Consider the following 21,621-nt stretch of genomic DNA (forward strand, 5'->3'; position numbering starts at 1 on the left):
AGGTCAAGTTGATACTTCTACTTTTACCAGAGTGTTTTTAAGCTGCAGTATCTATACTTCTATTTAAGTAACAAATGTGTGAACTTTTGACACCACTGGAATAAAAGCACAGACGTCTTTCCCATCTACAGATGCACAAAATTGTTCTCTTTTTGTCGCTATTTTAGCTAAAACCGAGTCAATTGGGGCATCGACAGATTAGTCCTCCAGCGCAGCAGTGTGTGTTATGCCCCAGGATGTCCCCTCTGACTGTTGTCATTACTTCATGTCCCGTCCTAAAAAACCCTGCTGGCATGCCATTGGTCCGACTCGCTACCAGACAGATGTGTTAGTGGGAGTCTTTTAAGATGGATTTGTTGTGAGACTGAAAACTCAGATCTTGCAACAATCTAGCTTGCAGCGCAAGGTTAAGAGCCTGGGCCGGAAGTTACCTTTTTTGGCTACCAGCCACAGAAATTTTTACCAGACATTTTTTTATGCTTAATTAAAGGTAAACAACTATGAAAAATGCTTTAGAAGGGTTCATGAGCTTCTACAGAATACACATTAAAGTGATGCTGGGTTACTAGCCAAATTATTCCTATTTATGACTGCACCTGCACAATGGGAGCTTTATTTGATCTGGTGTGACTAATATTTAAAAAAGATACAAACAGCCACTGATGGTCTCATTTATTTAATAATATATAATTAATTAATCAATATATAATTAACTCATATAAAATTAACTGTATAACTGCTTATTTATCACTTTTGCATCCATTCTTTCAGGTTCATGGCAGTTTTAACTTTATACAAATAATTAGATTTTATACCTTATGTTGCTTTTCTATGCTGTTTCATTTATTTATAGTAATATTACTTGATCAAAGCTTTTCTAACACTGCACTCTATTAAATGAATAATAAAAGCCGGGAAGATTTGTGCTGATATCTTATCAGGTTTAATATTGGTATGGATTAATTCTCAAAGCTGTAATAATGCGTATCGGAAATGAAAAAGTGTCAGGATCCACCTGATGACAACAATAACGTATTTAACAGAATCCACACCATATTTCACTGGAATGTCAAGGTCAGGCAACTATTAAAAAACATTTTCGCAGAACATAGACTGAGGGCTCTGAGTCCTCAAAAGAGGAAAAAAAGCAGACAATCACCTCTGCTTCCTCTACTTCCCCAATTCCCTACATATAGCAATCCTCACCATGCATCCCCTCTGTTGTGACAGCAGACAGTTGTGTACCGGTTGTCACTTCGTATTGAAATGTCTTTTTTTTTGTCTCTTTGAAACGTCATCCTCCTCATATTTATTTTGGTCAGTTACAGCCTGTCAGTAAGAGCCATGTTTTCTTTTTAAAAATACAGGGAAAAAGAGAAGAAAAGACCAAATGGTACCTGTCTGGTCAACAACACACAATTGATCAGTTTTGTGTTGTTTTGTCTTATTGTCTCCATGCCAACCTTGTAAGTAGATTGACAGTTTCACCAATTTCATGCCCTGTATGCTTCACTAATACTACATGACACCACAACTCCCATAATGCTCTGCTGGTGGGTCAGTAAAGACCTGGTTCCTTTGTTGATGTTCCTTAACAATCCTTTTCAAAATAACCAAAAGTCCGGAAACTAACTGCTTTCTAAATGCAGCTCTGTTTGTTTAGTCTGTGCATCTGTGACCAAAGAGCATAAAAATATCTTTTTTTTTTTTATTATTCAGCCCAGTGTAGGAGTTCATCCCAGCAGCAGATCAATAATGTTACTAAATAACAAATTTAGTCTTTTTTTGTATTAAGAAGTCTTTATTTATGAATTTGTCTCTACTATAAATAGAAAATCTTAAGTTGAAAACAAAGTCGTATTCTTTGCTTGGCATTTTTAAGGTGGGGCGCAAACATTCAGAAAATTATTATCTTTAAAACAAGTTTTTTGTTTTTGTTGCTTGGAGCTGAAACATTTTTGGACCTTAGAAATAGAAAGCACGCAAAAAAGTTCAAACATCATCAGCCAATAGCATAATGTTCAAATTTTGAATTTACTTTTTATTTATTTTTGCTCTACAAAAGTTCTTGAATGCTTAATTCATGCTGGAAAGGTAAAAAAAAAACTGTTTATAGTACAGTTTTTTTTTTTTTTTGCATATTTAACTGGAAAAAAGAGGAGAGTTGCCTTGAATAGCAGCAAAAAATGTGCAAAAATGTCTGCACACCTCTGATTTACATGGATATATGCAAACGTTAAGCTTCTGGAATATCCTTCTCAAAGCATCAACCTCAACTTCATAGAAAACAGAGAAAGCATTTCCTAAAAGTTTGGACTGTCAGGAAACCGACCCATTTCTTGACCCAATTCTGCTAAGGACATATGGAAAAAGAGGTGGAAGCTGGTTCTGATGGAAATTTGCAGTGACACTGTGTTGCGTCTCACCCCTGCAGGTCCATGTGGGAACCTCCCATCAGGAGCAGAGAGTTGTGGGATACCTCACTTGCACGCACCTCCACGCCATAGAAGGTACAGTAGATGCTTGTTGGTTCTGATTGTCTCCTATCCATGTCTGCCTCCACATTGGGAAATTTAGATGAACGAGTGCAACAAAACCCTCTATCTGCTGTTCCCATGGCGACTGCCTCACGCTGGTTTAGGCGTCACAGACCTATTTAAAGCCTCCGGTCAATGCCACACTCATTTTTAACCAAAGACACAACCCTCTCTCTATTGCTATTCTGGGCTTCACCTACGCTTATTGCATGTCTAAATATAGCAGAATCAGGGCTGCTTCTAAAGATAAACCAAACATAAATTCCCTTTAAAGTGAGAGGGGTTTTAGATGGGTTAGGTAGTCAGAGAAAAGGAGGAAAAAACAGGAGGGAGACCCGACAGCTGAATCTTTTCTGCCAACAGGGAAGTACACAGAGGGACTGAATATATAACTGAACATGCACAAAAATTAATAATTTAGTATCTGACAGCAGGTTCAGTGAGTTTTAAGGTGAGCAGCAGAAGTTTGTGTGTTTTCTTCGACACACCTGAGAGCTTCTTAGAATGGTACTTGTGAAAAAAAATGAATTTCTAAAACTTCTCCTGACTTATTTTTATTTTTCCTTCCCCTGCCTCAATTTATCAACTGCAACCCCATAATGCAAGACTATTTTTTCTTTACCATACTAACATTTTTTTCTATTATTACCCTATTAAGAATTTACACATTCTGTTGAAATAATTTTTTCATGCTATATAAAATGATTGTACATACATGTTTGTTTGAATATTGTGTTTTTTGTTATTAATTTTATATTTTCTGTCTGTCACTAGGGTTAGGGTTAGGGTGGGGTTACCCTAGTTCAGTTTGTTGGTGGGCATTGTTTAAATAATTGCGTTTTTTCTTTACCAATAGCATGTTAAATTTTGTTACACAGTGAAAAACAGAAACAGACTGGTGAAATTTAAAGGATCGTTTTTTTTTTTTTTAAGGATATTGTAGTGTATTTTATTGTGATATATGATTTACTGTAGGTGACATTTTTATTGGTTCAACTGTTGATAACTTTGGGGTGCAGAAACTTTCTCTAAGCCAGATTGGGGCCCAGCAAGAAGAAATTAAGAACCAACGTTTGAATCAAATTTTTATTTGCCAGAACTTTTTTTTTTTTTTCAGAATGTGTTTAATCTAACTGATTAAGAATTGGTGAGATTTGAAAAATAGATAATCGGAGGTTATACCTTTACAATCTATTAGTGTTGCGCCTATGCACTTTCTTGGCCCCAATACCAATACCCGATACCTGGCTGTGTAGTATTTGCCGATACCGATACCATACCAACACCATCTGTTTGAAATGAATGTGTAAAATAATTGCCATCATGGCTTTGTGAAGAAGGAAAAAGACTAATGCAAAGTGAATCCAGCAGAACTTTTTATTGCCTACCTGGAATGGGTGACAATAGTTGAATAACATTTTGGCTCTCAAAATGGTATTGGTGCCATATTTGTCGATACTCGCCGATACTGATACCACCATTTTAGTGCAGTATCGGGGCCCCGCCCAATACTGGTATCGGTATTGGTGCAACACTACAGTCTATATCAGTCTGTAGATGCTAAAGTTATTGAGGAAGTCCCCCACAGCAAACAGCTCTAATGACAAAAGGTTATCTTTTTGGAATAAAAAAATATATATATTTTTCTCCTACATCACAATTACTTAACATTTGTCATAGAAAATTCTATTAAAAGCAGTAAATGTTAGTAAAAGTAAAGATTTATTAATGCATTTCAAATTATGCTGTTAATATATTCATTGGCAGAACAATAATCATAAAGCTGGTGCGTGGTTTGTATTGTCTAATTGATTTTTGTACATTTTTGGGGGCGTTTTGGCAAATTCTTTACATCGTTTTTGCACATACACCTCTTAAATCCCTTGTCTGCAGTTAAATCCTCATAGGACTGATCACAGAATATATATAAACATTTTGTACAATTAATAAAGTAGTTTCCCAGCTATCTTGGGACTTCTCTTATAGTGATTTGACAAAAGACTCTGTGTCGCACCTGCATATGTAATGTGTCTGCTTTGAGGATCTATATAAGGAATCATGACAGGAGTCAAATTCAGGTAATTAAGCTTCTCATCTAGGATGCAGGATGTTAACCTAGAGGCAAGTACAAACAGTGAGAGCGGCTGTCATTTTAAGAAAAATGCACTTTCCTTTCCTAAACAGGCAATATTTGAATAGTGAATTTCTATATTTTTTATGTTTATTCACAAAAAAACAAGTTGAGCAAAAAACGTAATTTTCGGAAAAAAAAATAAAATAAAATTGCAGCAGGTGAACTGTTTCTACCAGCTATGCCCATAGGAGGATTATGGCCACTTAAAATAAATATATCAATTGATAAAAAGGAAGAACTTTGAGTTTTTCTCTGAATTCTGACTTTATTGCAGAAAGGCATCTAAATACAACTGGGAAAAATCAGCTTCAATGACAGAGATGTCGGTGTTACAGGAAATTAACCAAATTTCTGGAAGAATGTGTTGGATATTTCTTACTTTTTATGTGATTGGGCGACCCAACCAATTTGGTTATGGCAGTTAACTACCAGCTTTAGACATTAAACCAGCTGTCTTCTTTTATTCACCTTCTACTTGTCCATAAATAAAATGGTTATTTGGAGGGAAAAAGGTCTTATTTCTAATATTAATATCAGAATCCAAAGGAAAAGTAGGTAAAGATTAAAAAAATATAGTCAGAAATATGAGCAACAAATCAGAAACTTTTCTTTTTGGAATTTTTCTCAGTGGCTTGTATTATCCAGTGTAGATTTAATTATTCATTTTTTTTTTCAGTAGACATAATATGAAGGAATATGAACTTCTTAGAGTGACCCAGCCAAAGTCTTTTAATATAACAGATACATCTCTGGTGGAAATATCCGGGTGATGGCAAGGAGGACATTCAAATATTTGCCAAGATCTCACAACCAAAGTAAAATACCAGAGAAAACTTTTAGAAAAATCTGGTCAGCAAATACAAAAAGGTTTTTGTTCCCTTAAAACAACCTATCTGTTCTTCTGTCTGTCTCATTTTCTATCAAAAGCAATTTTCTTGGTTGACTGGAAATAATTGAAACTCTAAATCACTGAGGATGGAATTCATTTTGAACATAACTTTAGGTGTTGACACATTTCCAGTTCATCCACTGAAATAAGCAGCTGTTCGAGCCTCAATGATTCATAGGGAGGAGTCCACCTCCTCAACATTTCTTTGAAATTTAGAAAATAAATGATTGACTAAAAAAAAGATTATCAAGGGCATGTTGAATGGAAACAAAAATCTCTTTAAAAGAAACTAAACTTGTTAATCTAAAGAAGGGGTGATTCAGGAGGCGGCTCACACTGTTTGCAGCCCTCTGAATGATTTTTCTACACAAGGCTATACATCAACAGCATTACAGGTTCTGGTCGACTAGCACGTTAAATCAATGCAAATGGGACACAGACAAACATTTTTAAGTCTACTTTTTTTCTCACCAAAAAAAGACACAGAATAAGTAATCTGAAGCAGACTGCTGTGACTTTCTGCCTTTTTTGGATTTGGACTGATTGATTTTGTCAGACAGACCTAATCTGGATTTAAAAGAAGCCATCAGTTCCATTAAAGCTCCAATGAAGCACAATGAGCTAATTTCATTACATGTAGATGTTTTGCCTACAGAACCTGAAGGCAACTCAAGAATGAGCAGCAGCTTTTCATCAGCCTTTAAACCTTGAGAAAAAAAAGCTGATTTTTTTCACTCACAAGAGCAAAAGTCATAATTCTGACTTCTAAATTTTTTATTCCATTCGATTTTTTTTTCTGTTCAAACACATACCAAACAAATTTACAGCAAACACACCTCCACATTCCTCACTTTCATCCATTTTTTTAGTACATTTTGATAAAACGCACACACATAAGGGTTTCAGATGGAGCCGAGCTGCAGGCCAGAGTAATCCAAGCCAAAGCCACCTACTCACCCTCCAGTATCTTGACACGTCTTTGTTTCTCACACCTTCCACTATTCATCTGTTCTCTCGAATGCTCTCCACCTCCCCCTCTGCTCCCCTCTTCTCCATCTCTAACAGCAGTTCATAAGATTTACCGCCAGCAGTGAACAGATGCAGCAGACTTCAGTACTGAGGAGCAAACCTATAAAAACTCTAACTCCTTTATTACGTAGGAACATAAAAAAAACAAAACAAAAGCATTTAAGAGCCTCTGGATGAGCTTGTTTTAGCTACAAGTGGATAAACAAACTGTGACGTATCTTTGTGTTTACATCCAGGCGATTCATCGGTCCGGTGCGAGCAGCTGGACCTCCTCCTCCAATGGGGGGCCGAGTTTCGGCAATCCTCATCCCAATCCCCAGAAGGAGAGAAGGTGCTGGAGGACCTGGTGGCCTTTGATGTCATCTTGGGAGACCTCAACTTTGATAACTGCTCTTCAGGTATGCAGACCTGTAGGCCATGAACCAACATATCGCTGGTTTGTTGTTCAGTCCTGTAATTATTACATTATAGCATATGAAGTGTTATTCCAGGCGGCTTCATGTTATGGTTTTCAGCTTCGGTGCCATTTAAACCCAGGCTATGGCTTAATAAATTTGATCATTACAACAATTTTGTTTTTTGTTGAGCTTACATCCCAGAAATTAACATCAATTGCTATCTGCCATCTTCAATTATTTCTATAGATATTTATTCAGATCAGTTGTGCTTACTGATAATGGAACATTTCACCATCAACCATCGGGCCAAGCTGTACTCACTTGTCACACTTGATCCTTTTTTTCAAATGTAAAGCCCTTGCATAGCTCAGCACTTTAACTGTTTATGTTATAATGACAGATATTAAAGCCGGGCGTACACTGTGCGATTTTTTCAATCGTAGCTACTGCTCACACTGTTCGACTAAACCCTGCGGTTTTAGTCGAACAGTGTGAGCTCACAGCTCACGATGTAAGTGCAGCACAACGCTTTCATGCGATCTATCTGCTCACACTGTACGACTAAAAAAACCATGTCGGATTCAGCTCTGCAGTGAGATGGAGCTGCTCTGACTCGTCTATCTGGAAGCCAAACAAATAGAAAAGGAATATGAAGCTCACTAGAGTAAAATGCACTGCCTTGGCAATTTGTACCATTTTGTGCTGAAAGCCCTAAAAAAGAAAAAGGTGGCGACGTATTTGGACAAAGACATGGCTGGGCAAACGTGGCTAATACGGTCTGCCAATTTGACAGAAATAACTCCATTTTACTCATTGCATCCCTGCCATGCTTCTGTGTTTTCCTCTGAGAGGAAGAAGAAAAAGAAGAGTCCTTGTTTGCGCACAGAGCGATTTGCCCAAGACGGTCAGGAAGAATCAAACATGTTTGATTTTCTCCCGACCTCACGATTCCTGATTGGGAGGTGGTGGTGAGAGGCTGATTGCCCCTTGTTACCCCCTGTATGCTACACGACAAACGATGCATGATCAGGCTGAAAGTTGGCCCAATCGAAAGATTCGCGCACGACTAGAAAATCTCCCTGAAAATTGCCCAGTGTATGCCGGGCTTAAGAGAGACTGCAGTGGCTGCTGCAGCTTCCAGCCTGTTTGTGTCATGTGACGGTCACAGTCGGCTGTACTCACACAGCTTTCGTTGTTATAGAGATACAAAGTTCAGAAGGGAAAAAACAACAAACAAAAAACAAAACAAAAACATTTTAAATAGTTCCTTGTGAAAACAACATCAGCAGAAGCAAGACAGAGGATTTAATAAAAACTTTTTTGCTCATTGATTTCTTATTTTGGTTTTGGTTATTTTTCCTCTGTATACATTATTTTACTCTGACTCTATAATATCAATGAGATGTTTAGAAACAAAAGGTAATGTTCATTTAAACAAGGAGCAACTGACGGTTCAAAAGTTTTGGACAATTAGAGGTTTTGGAAACTCCCTCCTGATGTCACCTTAAAATAAACCCTGCTCTACTCTTTACTGGTCTGAATCTGGACCACATATACTCTTAAACGTGTCCAGTAGAAAATTATTTCTTCCATTTACTCTCAAAAGACTTAAGTAAAGGATTCCCCTTTGCTGCCATCTACTGTTCACTAAAGGTAATAATATTATCATAAAAGGAGCTGCAGGTTTTCTGTGTTTTACAAGGTTTTAATGCTTTTATAAAATCTGCATTGTCTGTGTACCTTTTGTTCTGTAGAAGACAAGCTGGAGCAGCAGCACACAGTTTTTACTCAGTACAAGGACCCGTGTCGCCTAGGGCCAGGGGAGGACAAACCATGGGCTCTGGGTAAGAACACAACCACACAGCTTTACCCAACATCAACAGTGATTTCCATGACCCCTCAAAGCTTATAAGACATCCTAAATCCCAGGTGTTGCTACACGAAATAGGCTTAGAGCAGAACAGACTGCAATCTGCTTCCTCGGGCTAAATCTGGATATGATTTAAAATACCTCCAGCACAGCAGGGCTGATGCACGGGCATTAGTGACGTAAACATGGGGAGGGTTTTGGTTTCGATGTGAAACATTATTTAGGCCAGCTGTATTTCAGGGACAGTGTGGGCAGGACTGAGTGAAAGGGTTGTTGCGAGGAAGGCTTATTTATCTTTTTTTTGTGGCAAGCTGGGAAATAAAACAGATCTGTGCTTCATGTGTAGCTGCTGAGAAAGAGAGCAGAGACATTAAAATTCGATGGTGAGGATTATCCAAAGAAGACATATGTTAACAGTTGAGATGCAGAAAACAGCAACAGGAGGGTCAAATCTTCCAGCTGCAGAGATGTTACAGTTTGTTCATTATCATGGTCTTATCCTGCAAGGGAGGGTTGACCTAATCAAAATCAGCAAGCTTATGAGACAACTGGATATCTTAGACAAATAAAATAACAATATGCAAGAAACTGTGAAAATTTAAAAGATTGTCTGATTTGATTACACTGTAAATTAAGCATAAAGAAAACACTAGCTAGTTAATATTAAGTAAATAAAATCAAAATGATTGAGCAAACTAATAAAAGCATTAATTTCTAATTAAAACATTATCTGATGACAAGATTAATACTAGATCAAATATTTTATGTGAGGTTTTCATAGTTGCTAAATAAATGAGTTAAACATGAAACCAGTTCTAAGGTAAAGTTTCCACAATAAAAATCAATCCAGTAAGTGTCTTGTTACTAAGCATCTTAACCCATTCATTCTCAATGTCAGCACATTTACGCAATAATATGTTATGTAATAACTTTGTATTTAATGCCCAAACCCATTGTGGCTGGTGAATTTGTTGTTTAATTCAATTCAATTCAGTTTATAAAGCGCCGATTCACTCGTCATCTCAAAGCACTTTACAGAGACAATTCAACCAGATCATACAGTCAGATTGGTTAAAAGTTTTCTATCTAAGGAAAACCAGTTGTTTGCATCGACTCATTGACTCGAATGCAATCCCTCACACTAAGCATGCTTGTAGCGACAGTGGAGAGGAAAAACTCCCTTTTAACAGAAAGAAACCCCCAGCAGAATCAGGCTCAGTGTGAGCGGCCATCTGGGGTTCAAGGAGACAAATGCAGACATAAAGAAAGAAGCAGAGATACAAAGGTAACTGTCAACCAGCTCCACAGGCGGCCCCGTCTTGGAAACACACAGTCAGGCAGATGAGCTCGGAGTTAAGATCTGAGTTTATTTAAAAAAAAGCCTTCTGGCTGTATATCGCGTTTGTGAACACATGCCCAACTGGCTGTGTGTTACATTAGGACAACAAATGAAAGGGTAACTCAGGCCAAAATCTTGGTCAAACAATAATTCTGCACATATATGTAATAAGTGTACAATATTTTTCATTCAAAATATTAGAATTTATAAAAAAGAGAAAAAAAATCTTTTCAATCTCTATGTTGGTGTCTCCAAATTTCAGGAAAGCTTACCATATCCAGCCTGTAGCAGTGGAGCTAATGTCCTTTCCTCCAGCCTCCAGTTTCTGGCGTCTTAAAGTTTTCTGTAAACTCAGAGAAAGAACATTGCAGAAAGTCTGTTTTGCAGAGTCTTGTTCTGAGATTACCTCAGCTCCATTTCACTTTGGCATTCAGAAGGTTCTGATTACTGCAGTCTGCCATGCCTTGCATCAATGGTGTCTCTCCAATATGGCCAACTTGGAAGCAATGGCAGAAAAGGATGAGACAAGCATGAAGCAGCTGCTTTTTCCTAAAGTACGGTGGTAGGCAGGACATGTACCTATGGGAGGCCTTGTGATGGTCCTGAATTATTTTAAAGTTGACCAACCAGGACATTTGTTCTCAATGTCCAAAATTAATATCATGTTTATGGCATTATAACCCTTTAATTGTGCATTTCTGCAAATTCTCTTTTAATGGGAATGTCTAAATTTACACCATTGTATACATACGGTAAATGTTCACAAATGCAGTATTGTCTTCAAATTAGATTTATTAAAAAAACAAAATCAGAATGAAAAGATTACAAACATTGATTATGTGGTCCTGGATATAGTCATTCAGACTGGGGAAATTGATGCAAACATATGTTTCTGTGATATGTTATGTTCTTATTCAGAAACAAACAGAAAAATAAACACAGGAACAGAAATTGGCTTCTGGTTAAAATGAGGAAACTTGGTTGGAACTACTGTGAAGGAACATGCTTTTTGTGTTCAAGTACGACACAGAGTGTGAATGATGTCAACATTTATTAGCTCAGGGAAACTAAGGTCATGTTGGACATCTACAAAAAAAAAAAATTTCTACAGTCATGGGATAAACAACGTCACTGCAGGATGTTCTTTCTCCTTTTTGTCTTTCCAGTAGTTTCTAAATGTCTCTTTCACATTACTGTAGCCATTTGTTGAGATTTGCTGACATATTTACTCTCGCCTCACATTTTAAGTTTTGAACTTTGAAGTAGGGCAACTTTACGCCATTAGTTGAGCAAAGAGTTTAAGTTGATATTCTAACTTCTACAAAAGCGTTTTTAAACAGGATTTATACTTTAATATACTTTAATAACACTTTAGACACCTCTGTTTATGTCACATACAATAGCTTTAATATAAACTAATCGTAAATGGCACCAAATTGTCTCACATGTAGTACTTTGTTTGTGTTAAATATGCATGGACTGTTCATGTAGAGAATTACTTAGTTCAAGTACTTAGTTCATTAAATTGCCCAATAACTAAAGTATACAAACCATTAAGAAGGGATTTGCTTTTTGGGGATTGAACTACACATTAAACTGTGGTTATGCAGGTGGACAGCAGTAAAAGAAATACATAAGTTGGTAGTAACCTGGTCCGTTGTAATGATGCATGAGATAATTTAGCAAATTGATGGATCTGTCGATTATTTTTTTCAATTAATTGATTAATAATTGGATAGCCGAACATTCCCTAGAGATAAGTTTTTTTAGAGAATTAAACCAGATGAGATTAAAACTTTTCCAGTTGAGGAGTTCTGGATAGAGCATATTTACAGACGAAAACATTTTTTTTTATCTTACATGCAAAATGTTTATATATTATTTTACAATTTCGGTATAATAACAACTCTAAGTGAGTTGCTCAGTCAGCTAATGGCATGTTTTTGAGTCTATATACTCCAGTTAACGATTAATCGATTTCTAAATTAGTTGACAATTATTTGAATAATCAATTAATTACAATTAATCCAAATAATTGTTTCAGCCCTACATAAGATCATGACCTATATACAATTAAAATCAAGGATAAATGGAAGAGAACTGAGATAAGTTCACAGCCTAGGCATTCTGACATTTCTTCAGGTGGTGAACTATGAGCACAAGTTAATTTAGTTTCAATGATATGACCTGAACTCAGAATAATAATTGCTGATAAGGGATCCAGAAGGAGCTATTCCTCCCTCCTGAGCAGCAACAGTTGCCTCTTTAAGGTCACTGCTTGCGTCTTTGCTTCTTGGCATCCATGTCAGCAAAATTCTGAAACCAAGCAGACCATCAAGAGCATTTTATCAACAACACCTGGCTGCTTCTAGAAACCCAGATGTACATGTTTTCCCTCCAATGCTACTGACAGTCTTTAAAACCTTCCTTTTTCCATTGACTGAGTATCAGCACTCTCTCAAATGAGCTGCAAACAACTTCCACTCTGTGTAGAAGAGTGTTCCTGCCTGCAATCTCACTCCTCTTTATTCCAGTTATCGGAAGATCTGCTGTTAGAGTGAAAAACTGCTGTCTGCACATCAAACACCCACTTTTCATTAAAGCTCTGAGCACTCATGAACTGACTGGAATCTCTCTTCATATGGAGTTGTTTCCACTGCATTATCTAGCCGAACAGCCTGACAGTGTTAGAATCATTTTTGGGTGCTCGTCTCTCCTCTCACCATCACATCTCTCCACTGTACGGCAGAATATTGGGGTCTGATGGTTTTGAAGGCATATATTGACCCTTTAAAATGCATCCTCTCTTGTAAAGCTGTGCTTTTAGAAAAGCTATTCTGGAGGTAAAACGTTGAACTTCGTAGAGAGGGGCAGATTGTAAAGCATGCTTCAGATTGATAAAGAGGATGCTGGGATGGTTTTTTGTTATGCAACTACGGTGGAACATATTGCTTTGTCTGTTTGACTATTTGTTGACAGAATTGCTCCAACTCTGACCTGGATTTTAGTTTTGCTGATTCTTTAGTTTTCATTTCTAGAAATGCAGATTGGGGGTAATAAAAAAATCAATTTGATTATATACTTCCAATTATTTGGTTAATATTAATCTTTTGTATTAAATAGAAACATTTGATAATATGGGGAGGCTTCTTTAACTGTTTGAAGTTTAGTTTTTTTACCATATTGAACCAAACTACATTTATTTATACAGGAGTTTAAAATGGCATATGGCTGCCCTTAATGACCATTATGCCCAACATAAAGGTAATTAAAAACAAAATATTAAGATGGCTCGATAACATCGGAATAAAGAGTAAAATCACTTGCAAACTCAGATTGTGTTTAAAGCTAAAGAATAAAAGAGTCTTCTTACAGAAATTAAACATATTAACTGAAAGAGTTTGTCTCATCCAGCTCGTTTGAGACCTTTGAGACCTCAATAGAAATGCTTGATCACCCTTTAACCTTTAGCGGTGTAGAAGAAACCAGCAGCACTGTGTGAGCTGACCTAAAGGAACGAGATGGAAACAGGGTGGACGATGGTTGGACAAAGATACTAAAAGCAAATGAAGGGAGTTTAGCTATGCTTCCTTCACCAAACCATACAGATCTGATTGCTAATTGGTTCAAAATGTCTTATAACAAATATAACAGTCTAATCAGTGGCTTTTTAAAACTGTTAATTTGGATCAACTTTTTTTTATGCCAAAACCTATAAATGTTTTAATGAAATATTTCAAGAAAAAGATACACCCTTAAGTGTCTGGATTTGTTACAGCTGATTTTATATCATCTGCTTTTAGGTCATGTCTTTTATTTTTTAATCAATATTTTAATCTTTGCAGAGTCTGGTTCAGGTACATAGTATCAGTTGACTTGTTTGATGCATTTAAAACATAACTCTGTATTGCATCCCTATTATTTGTGTGTCATTTTGGTGGTTTCAGTTCTGTAACATTAATAGTCCTTCCAGTCATAAGAAGCATGTTGTTAAAGTTAAACTATTACCTTAAACCTAAATCTGCCAGGGACTTGAATAACTTGGGGTTTGAATGTGCATTAGAAGATTGCCTGTAAACTTAAGAACCTGCAAAAAGAAGTGATTGCATTTTGAAATTTGAAATGTGTATCAACCTTGCAAAGGTTGAACCTGGATTAGAGAGACATGTATCTGTATTTATTGAATGGCATATTCTGCAGGCACTCTGTTGGATCCCAGTGGCCTTTATGACGAAGACGTCAGTTCACCTGAAAGTTTACAAAAGTAAGTCTCACATCCATTTTTTAGTCACAGTGTTTGCATGTATTAAACTCTGCTAGCTTGATGCTGGGTCATACAAACTCCTATTATAATCACAATGTTAATTTTGTGGAAGGAAGTTTTGGTTTAAAAAATATTACTGGGATGTTTTTAAAGTTATTTGTTCCAGGCACAAGTTAACATAATAGATGTTGTAAAAGTCCTCCTGCGAGTCCACTGAGGTGAATTTGTTTTTTTTTTTTTGCAGAGTGATGGAGAACGAAGAGGGGAGAAAGGAGTACCTGGTGTTTCCTCCCAGTAAGAATCAGTGTCCTGCCAGTGGTCAGAAGGGGCGGAAAATCCCACTGAAGGGGAATGGCCGCCGGATAGACTACATCCTCTACAGCGACGAGAGCATTCAGCAGGACTGGAAAGTGGTACGTTTGGAACCAATAAGGAATGAGAAAATGTGTCCCTGCATCATATTTATTAGCTTCACTGAACTTCATTCTTGTTCAGAAACTGCCATTTTTGTTACAGTGCTTTTAATTAGCCTTAAAAAACATCATTACACTAGTAGATTTTACACATTATTAAACATCTTTTGGAAAGCAAATGTTTGTGATAAGAAGGTGAAAAGAGAAAAACTGCAGCAATGTATTTCCATAAGCGAATTAAAGAATACAGTGTACATTTGAGGACAGTCTCGAGTCTCAGGAAGTAAGATATCAGTTCTAGAATAAAAGCTATCAGATTTCAGAAAATAAATTTTCTCATAAAAGATGTTGCCAGGCTTCAGGAATAAATCTAAATTTAATTATAAAAGTTACATCACAATAAAACAGCCAAAACAGCCAAGTTACATCACAATAAAACAGCCAAATTCCCTCCATTTCTCATCATTTATTGTAGGTGAAAGCAGATTGGTCAAGCTGTAACACTAATGGCAGACAGCACAGGGAAAACTGAGATTAAAAATCATATATTACATTTTACAGTTTATAGGAAAGGAATCTTGGATGTCTCTTTCTTTTTGTAGAAAGGGATTGTAACCTTTTAAAATGTATTAAATGTTTAGATTTATCACATTTCAAAAAAGGTTGCTGTCAAGCTGAGTGTATTTCTTCCAAATTACACATGAATCTGCTTTGTTTTAGGAGAGACATTAAGCAGTTCTGTTTTCTGCATATTCATGATATATTAACCATGTTTCAGTAATTTTGCTTCAGCTTGTTTCATTTATTTTTCAGGAAGGCAATTATGCTTTTTTTGTTGTAATTTTATTGCTTTTAAGTTAAGCTTTTTCTGCTAGCTTACAACTTTTTCAAAGAAAATGCTACTTTTTCTAGTTTACTATTACCTTTTCTAACATGGAAAGTATTTAAAGATCAGTGTCTCTATAGTCATATAGCAGATGTCTGTTCACACTGAACCTGGTTCTGCCAGAGGTTTCTTCCTTTTTAAAGGGAGTTTTTCCTCTCCACTGTCACTTCATGCATGATTAGTAGGAGCTATTGCTGTCAAGTCAATGAATCGATACAATCAGCTGGTTTTTCTAAGAAATTTTTTTACCAGTATGACTCTAACCTATTAAATAGTCTCTACATTTAGATGATGTGTTGTGAATTAACGCTATAAAAATAAACTGAATTAAATTGATTTTAACTTGAACCCTTCCTCCCACAGTAGATATACAGTGGGTACGGAAAGACGCCTGACAATAATGAGCAAAGGCTCTGAATACTTATCAACAATTGATATTTCAGTATTTCTTTTTTAATGAATTTGCAAAAATGTCTAAATTTTTGTTTTTATCTGTCAAGATGGAATGCTGAGTGTACATTAATGAGAAATAAAAGGAACTTTATTGATATTAGCAAATGGCTGCAATGAAACAAAGAGTGGAAAATTTAAAGGGGTCTGAATTCTTTCCGTACAACCTGTATGTGAGGTCTACAGAAGATTTATGCTAGATGTGGAAAAACTACTGTACAACCAACTAGAAAGTCCTGCAGCTCCTTAAATGCTGCTGTCAGTCTCCCTGACCAGTTTTACTTACTTTTTGTCAGTTTTGGAGAGATTGTGCCAATATTCTGCCTTTGAATAATAAAATCATTCTAAAGTAACCTAATTTGTTCTTACATAAATGATGCAAATGTGAACATGTGAGAAAAATCCAACACTTTAATATTAATCAGATTCTCTTCTGCTGATGGTCGATGTAAACCCATGAGTTGTGGGCTGTGTACGCTTATATAGCTATGTGTTTGCAGCTTTTTAATGATAATTTTGACTCAAAAAGATGTTTTTTTTTAGTAGATCCAATTTCTTAGCTCATTATCTGCCATTGCAAATGGGGCCTGTGCTCTTGATTAATCATGAAGTTTTAAAATGACATGAAAAGAATCTATAATAATAAAAAAAAAATACAAACAATGTAAAACTGCATGTAACCAAATGCAGAAGCAGAATGAAAGTTACTGTAACTGAGTATACGTGGGACTAAGATCAATTAACGATGCTATTAATGCTCGACATGTTGCAAAGTCTTCTGATTTTGACTGACAAACTGAAATAAATGAACACTAAAAGTTACTAATACAGTAGTTTTCTTATAGATTAAAATCATTGTGAACAAAATCCTCTATATCCTCAAACCAAATGTCAGCAAAGATGCAGCTCAAACATGTTTTTTCTGCTGTGCTATAATCATGACTGATGCACCACAACACAAGCATCTTTAGAAGCAAATGCAATTAGTATCAACTGGCAGCAGTTACTTGTCAATGTGGTTTAATGCATATTGGATATATATAAAGCGCATTATGTAAAACCAGTACAAGCGAACAAGCCATTTTCTATCAGGCTTCATAGAGCATTAGTGTCTGCATGTGATTCACTCACAACAAAACCTTAATTGAATCAAACATGAAGGCTTTGACTGAATCCAGAGACCAGAAAAATGAAACAAAGCAGCACAACCTGGAAACCACATAAAGACAGCAGAACCTCTACTGCATCGCTGTCGATCGGAAAACCAAAACACAACATTTACATCAGGACATCTCTATCTCTGCCTTCTGCTTTCAGCCTGTTTGCTTTCAAACTGCAGCCACATGTCACCACCTTGTGGCAGGATAACGTTTTGTGTTTTCAATCTAAGATCATCAGAAAAAAATATCAATTATCTTCGTAGTTGAGGATCTACTTGGATACCATACCTTAGCAACTTTATTTATGAAGCACCTGTCTACACCGGCAGGACCAAAGTGCTGTACATTTTACATTATACATATTAATATACAGACACAATAAAACAAAGTGAAACCTCTCAGATTGTGCCAAAAGCCAAAGAAAAAAGATGGGTCTTAAGAAGATACTTTAAAACAGCGAGTGAAGAGGCCTGTCTTATGCCCAAAGGAATAGAATAGAATAGAATAGAATAGAATAGAATAGAATAGAATAGAATAGAATAGAATAGAATAGAATAGAATAGAAAATTCCTTTATTGTTAAATTCTGGTGTTTACAGCAGCAAAATATTATAGAAAAAAATGGTCATTTAACTATGGACCTTAGAAAAAGTATAAGAATAACATAATAGTGAAGAGTTAAAAAATCAACAAATAGAATACTGTAAAGTGTTTTAACAATATAAAAACTGCACCTGGAGAATAAATATACAGCTATGGACATTTTTACAGTAATGGATGTTTGAAAAATATCAGCAACATCAGAGATGTGCAAAATGACAGCAGCATGTTATTTAACTGATTAAGACAGAAACTGTGCAAAATCAGCATGAATGTAACATCTTATTAAAGTTGTTGGGAACAGTGGTGGCTATAAAGTCTTCCAGCTGCTTGGAGGAAGGATCTGTGATAACGCTCCCTGGTGCATTTAGGGTGCAGCAGTCTGTCACTGAAGGAGCTCTCCAGTTCTGCAACAGCTTCCTGCTTGGGATGTGAAACATTATCCAATAGAGATGTTAATTTAGTTAGGTCATTTTGTTTTTCTACCTCCTGCACTGAGTCCAGAGAGCATCCAATCACAGAGCTGGCCTTCCTGATCAGCTTATCCAGCCGTTTTCTCTCAGCTACAGATAAGCCAGTGCTCCAACAGACAGCTCCATAGAAGATGGCTAATGCCACAACAGATTCATAGAGGGTATGTAGGAGTGCCTAGCCTTGTGAGACCATCCTGACCTCCTGAGCTTTCAAGATTTCACTCACTAATCAGTCTGGAGACTCTCCGTTGAAGAAAATTTGGAGCCGTTCACCAAACAAACATCCAATCAGCGTTGGCTTTGAGGCGGGTTGAGGTGTGACGCAACGAGAAGCGCGACAGTTCAGTCTAAAGATCATGGCGGCTGCAGCCGTTGAAACTAGCGTTAGAGTGGCTATCGAGCAAGTTTTATTGGAACTACAGAGTATTTCTACACTGAAAGAAGAGCAAAACACTGCTCTGGAGGCTTTTGTCAGAGGAAAAGATGTTTTTGCTCTTCTCCCGACTGGTTTCGGCAAGAGTAGCCTGGCTGTTAGTACGTCATATGCTTCGTTGATCTGATTGGTTTATTTGGCCCGTCTATCACCAACATAGGCCAATCAGCTAACCAGTATTTTCGCCCCTTCCCAAAATTACTTCAACCGAAGGTTTCGAGATGGATATGCGGAGCAAATCCATCTGGAGGAGTCAGGTTAAGGAGTGCCACCTGCACTCTGACCTCAGTGTTGTGAGTCCAGTTTGTTAGTCAGGCCAACACCTAGGTACTTATAAGAGTGCATTATTTCAATGTTCATTAAGATAGCATGGCCCCCTCTTTGTCCTGGGCACCTTAGAAGCAACTGATCAGCTGACCTTAGGGAACAGGAGGGTGTGTAAGAATGTAACAGCTCAGACAGATAGAGAGGGGCAAGGTCATTTAGAGCTTTAAAAATAAATAAAAGGATTTTAAAATGAATCCTAAACTCTACTGGCAACCAGTGTAAGGAAGCTAAAATAGGGGAAATATGGTCAAATTATCATGTACATGTTAAATGACATGCAGCAGCATTTTGTACCCTCTGAAGCTGGGAATTAAATAAATCATTTACTCCTATATAACGTGTATTACAGTAATCCAGCCATTTGAACACTAATGCACAAATCACTGTTTCAAAATGCTTTCTGGTAAGAAAGGGGTTTACTTTGGCTAACTGCCTTAAGTGGAAACAAATAGATTTTACAACTTAGGACAACATAGATTTTACAACTTAGACTTACGACCAGCATCTATCTTGACCCTTGTATTTGTAACAACCGGCTTGACATACTGGGCCAAAGAGCGAAGATTGGTCAGGTAATCTACTGTGGATTTGCCAAAAATCACTACCTCTGTCTTATCTTCATTAAGTTTCAAGAAATTTAGAGCCACCCAGGCCTTCAACTCTTCCAGACATACAGAGACCCAAGAGAGGTTGATGTGTTTTAAAAGATAAAGTACCGGTAAAGATAAATGTTATTCATTTGCTTCTATGTTAAATCATTTGTGGTTTAAGCCTTCCTAAGTTTTATTAGTGGAGATTTGATCCTTGTTTAAAGATGAAATATAACAACAGTCTCATTGGAAAGGACCTCATGGGGTTAAAATATTCCCACTTCTTTAGTATAGAGATTTTTTTCCCCCTGTGGTTTAAACACATCAACACCATCATTGATGAAAGTAGATCGGAGAGGAAGGGAGCTGACTGAGCTTTCTAATTGCCTCATCCGTCCTTAATGTGCATTTAATTTTTCCAAAGTATCCACAATGACCTTCACTGAAAAATAAGCTTCAATTGGATCACTGGAGCAGCAGAAAATTATGCTCCTAAAGTTTCTTATGGAAAACAAGGGCAAATGAGCCAAACAAATGTAGGAGTTTAGTGTTGGGCCGACGTGGGCTGTAGAACACATCTTAAACAGAACTGAAACTCATCAGTTTTATTTCCGTTAGGCTTTTGTGATGTTAGAGTGACAATGTACACTATGTCTACATATTAAGTGTGTAGAAAAATAATCTACAGTTCTTGCAAAGAAAACTCTAGAAAGGCTGGTCTGTATTTGTGTTCAGTCTCCTATAATCTGACTAATCTTTATAAAATAAAAAAAGAAGAGAGTAGTTGAAATGTGATGTCTTATGAAAGAGCTTAATGGTTGTGAATACTTCTGCAAAGTGTCACATTTGTCAGTTTAATCACATGTCTAGTTATATAAATAAAGACTTACAAGAGAGAGCAGCTGCGTGAACATAAGAACAAATTTAGAAAGGGGAAAAAACAGATATGTGTTGCTTTTTAACAACTCAAGGGTCCGATTTATATTGACCCAAAACACATTTCTACCTTCCGCTCCGAAGCTTTTGATAACTGATGTTGTGCTAAAAAAGCTTTATTTTGTTTCCCTTTTATGTTTAGTTTATTTATAAGGCAAATTGATGAGGTACTTAAACATGTCATTTGCTGAAAGAGTAATTTACTTATAGGAGTAATAAAAAAAAACTATGTACAAGAAATATGAACATTTTACAATATTAATTTTTACATAATAAAATACTCATTTACGACTGTTTGCCATTTACACTTCATTTTTTAATGGGCAACAAATGCCTTTAAATGTAACTGAAATATCAAGACTTTATCTAGCAGCTGAAACTTCATAAAATGACTTGAAAATTGTTTATTATGAACAGAGAACAAGCTTTCCGCTAAACATAGAACAAATTTAAGGCCTCTATTATTTATCAAGAGCAATGAATGCTGTGCAAACATCTGCAGCTGGCAAGCAGCAGTTTCTTAATAAAAGAAGTCAAAATTTCTTTTATTAAGTGTATTTACCCTTAATTTGAGTATTGAATAAAATGATCTGCCAATAGAAGGATTATATTTACCCTAAAAAAAGATAATTAGATATTATGCACTTGAAATAAGAGACTGCAGTTGATTTTTATTTATTTAAATAAAAATTGTCTTGTTCCATTGGCAAAGGGTCTCAGCTCTTCAATTGAAGAAAACATTGACTTATTTTAAGAAAAAAATACCCTTTTAGATTTCTTTTTCCCAATGTTGTCTTAGCTCTAATTATTTTATCTGTGGAGTTTCCAGGACTGTCAGCATCTTCAATATCACTGTGTGTATGAATAGAGACAGTATGTATCGTTGGAAAGTAC

At 36.4% G+C, this 21,621-nt stretch overlaps 1 protein-coding gene across 1 annotated transcript in view; it reads left to right on the forward strand.

Annotated features, from left to right (window-relative positions):
- Window positions 1–21,621, forward strand: part of smpd3 (sphingomyelin phosphodiesterase 3) — a 104,704-nt gene that overhangs the window by 77,293 nt on the left and 5,790 nt on the right. Inside the window, exons 5-9 of the mRNA XM_015372241.1 lie at window positions 2,435–2,510; window positions 6,826–6,987; window positions 8,742–8,831; window positions 14,397–14,460; window positions 14,705–14,873. Coding sequence (XP_015227727.1) covers window positions 2,435–2,510; window positions 6,826–6,987; window positions 8,742–8,831; window positions 14,397–14,460; window positions 14,705–14,873 — 561 coding nt within the window. The remainder of the gene's footprint in view (window positions 1–2,434; window positions 2,511–6,825; window positions 6,988–8,741; window positions 8,832–14,396; window positions 14,461–14,704; window positions 14,874–21,621) is intronic.

The sequence above is a fragment of the Cyprinodon variegatus genome, unplaced genomic scaffold (assembly GCF_000732505.1).
Source record: "Cyprinodon variegatus isolate N-32 unplaced genomic scaffold, C_variegatus-1.0 Scaffold70, whole genome shotgun sequence".
Taxonomy (NCBI): domain Eukaryota; kingdom Metazoa; phylum Chordata; class Actinopteri; order Cyprinodontiformes; family Cyprinodontidae; genus Cyprinodon; species Cyprinodon variegatus.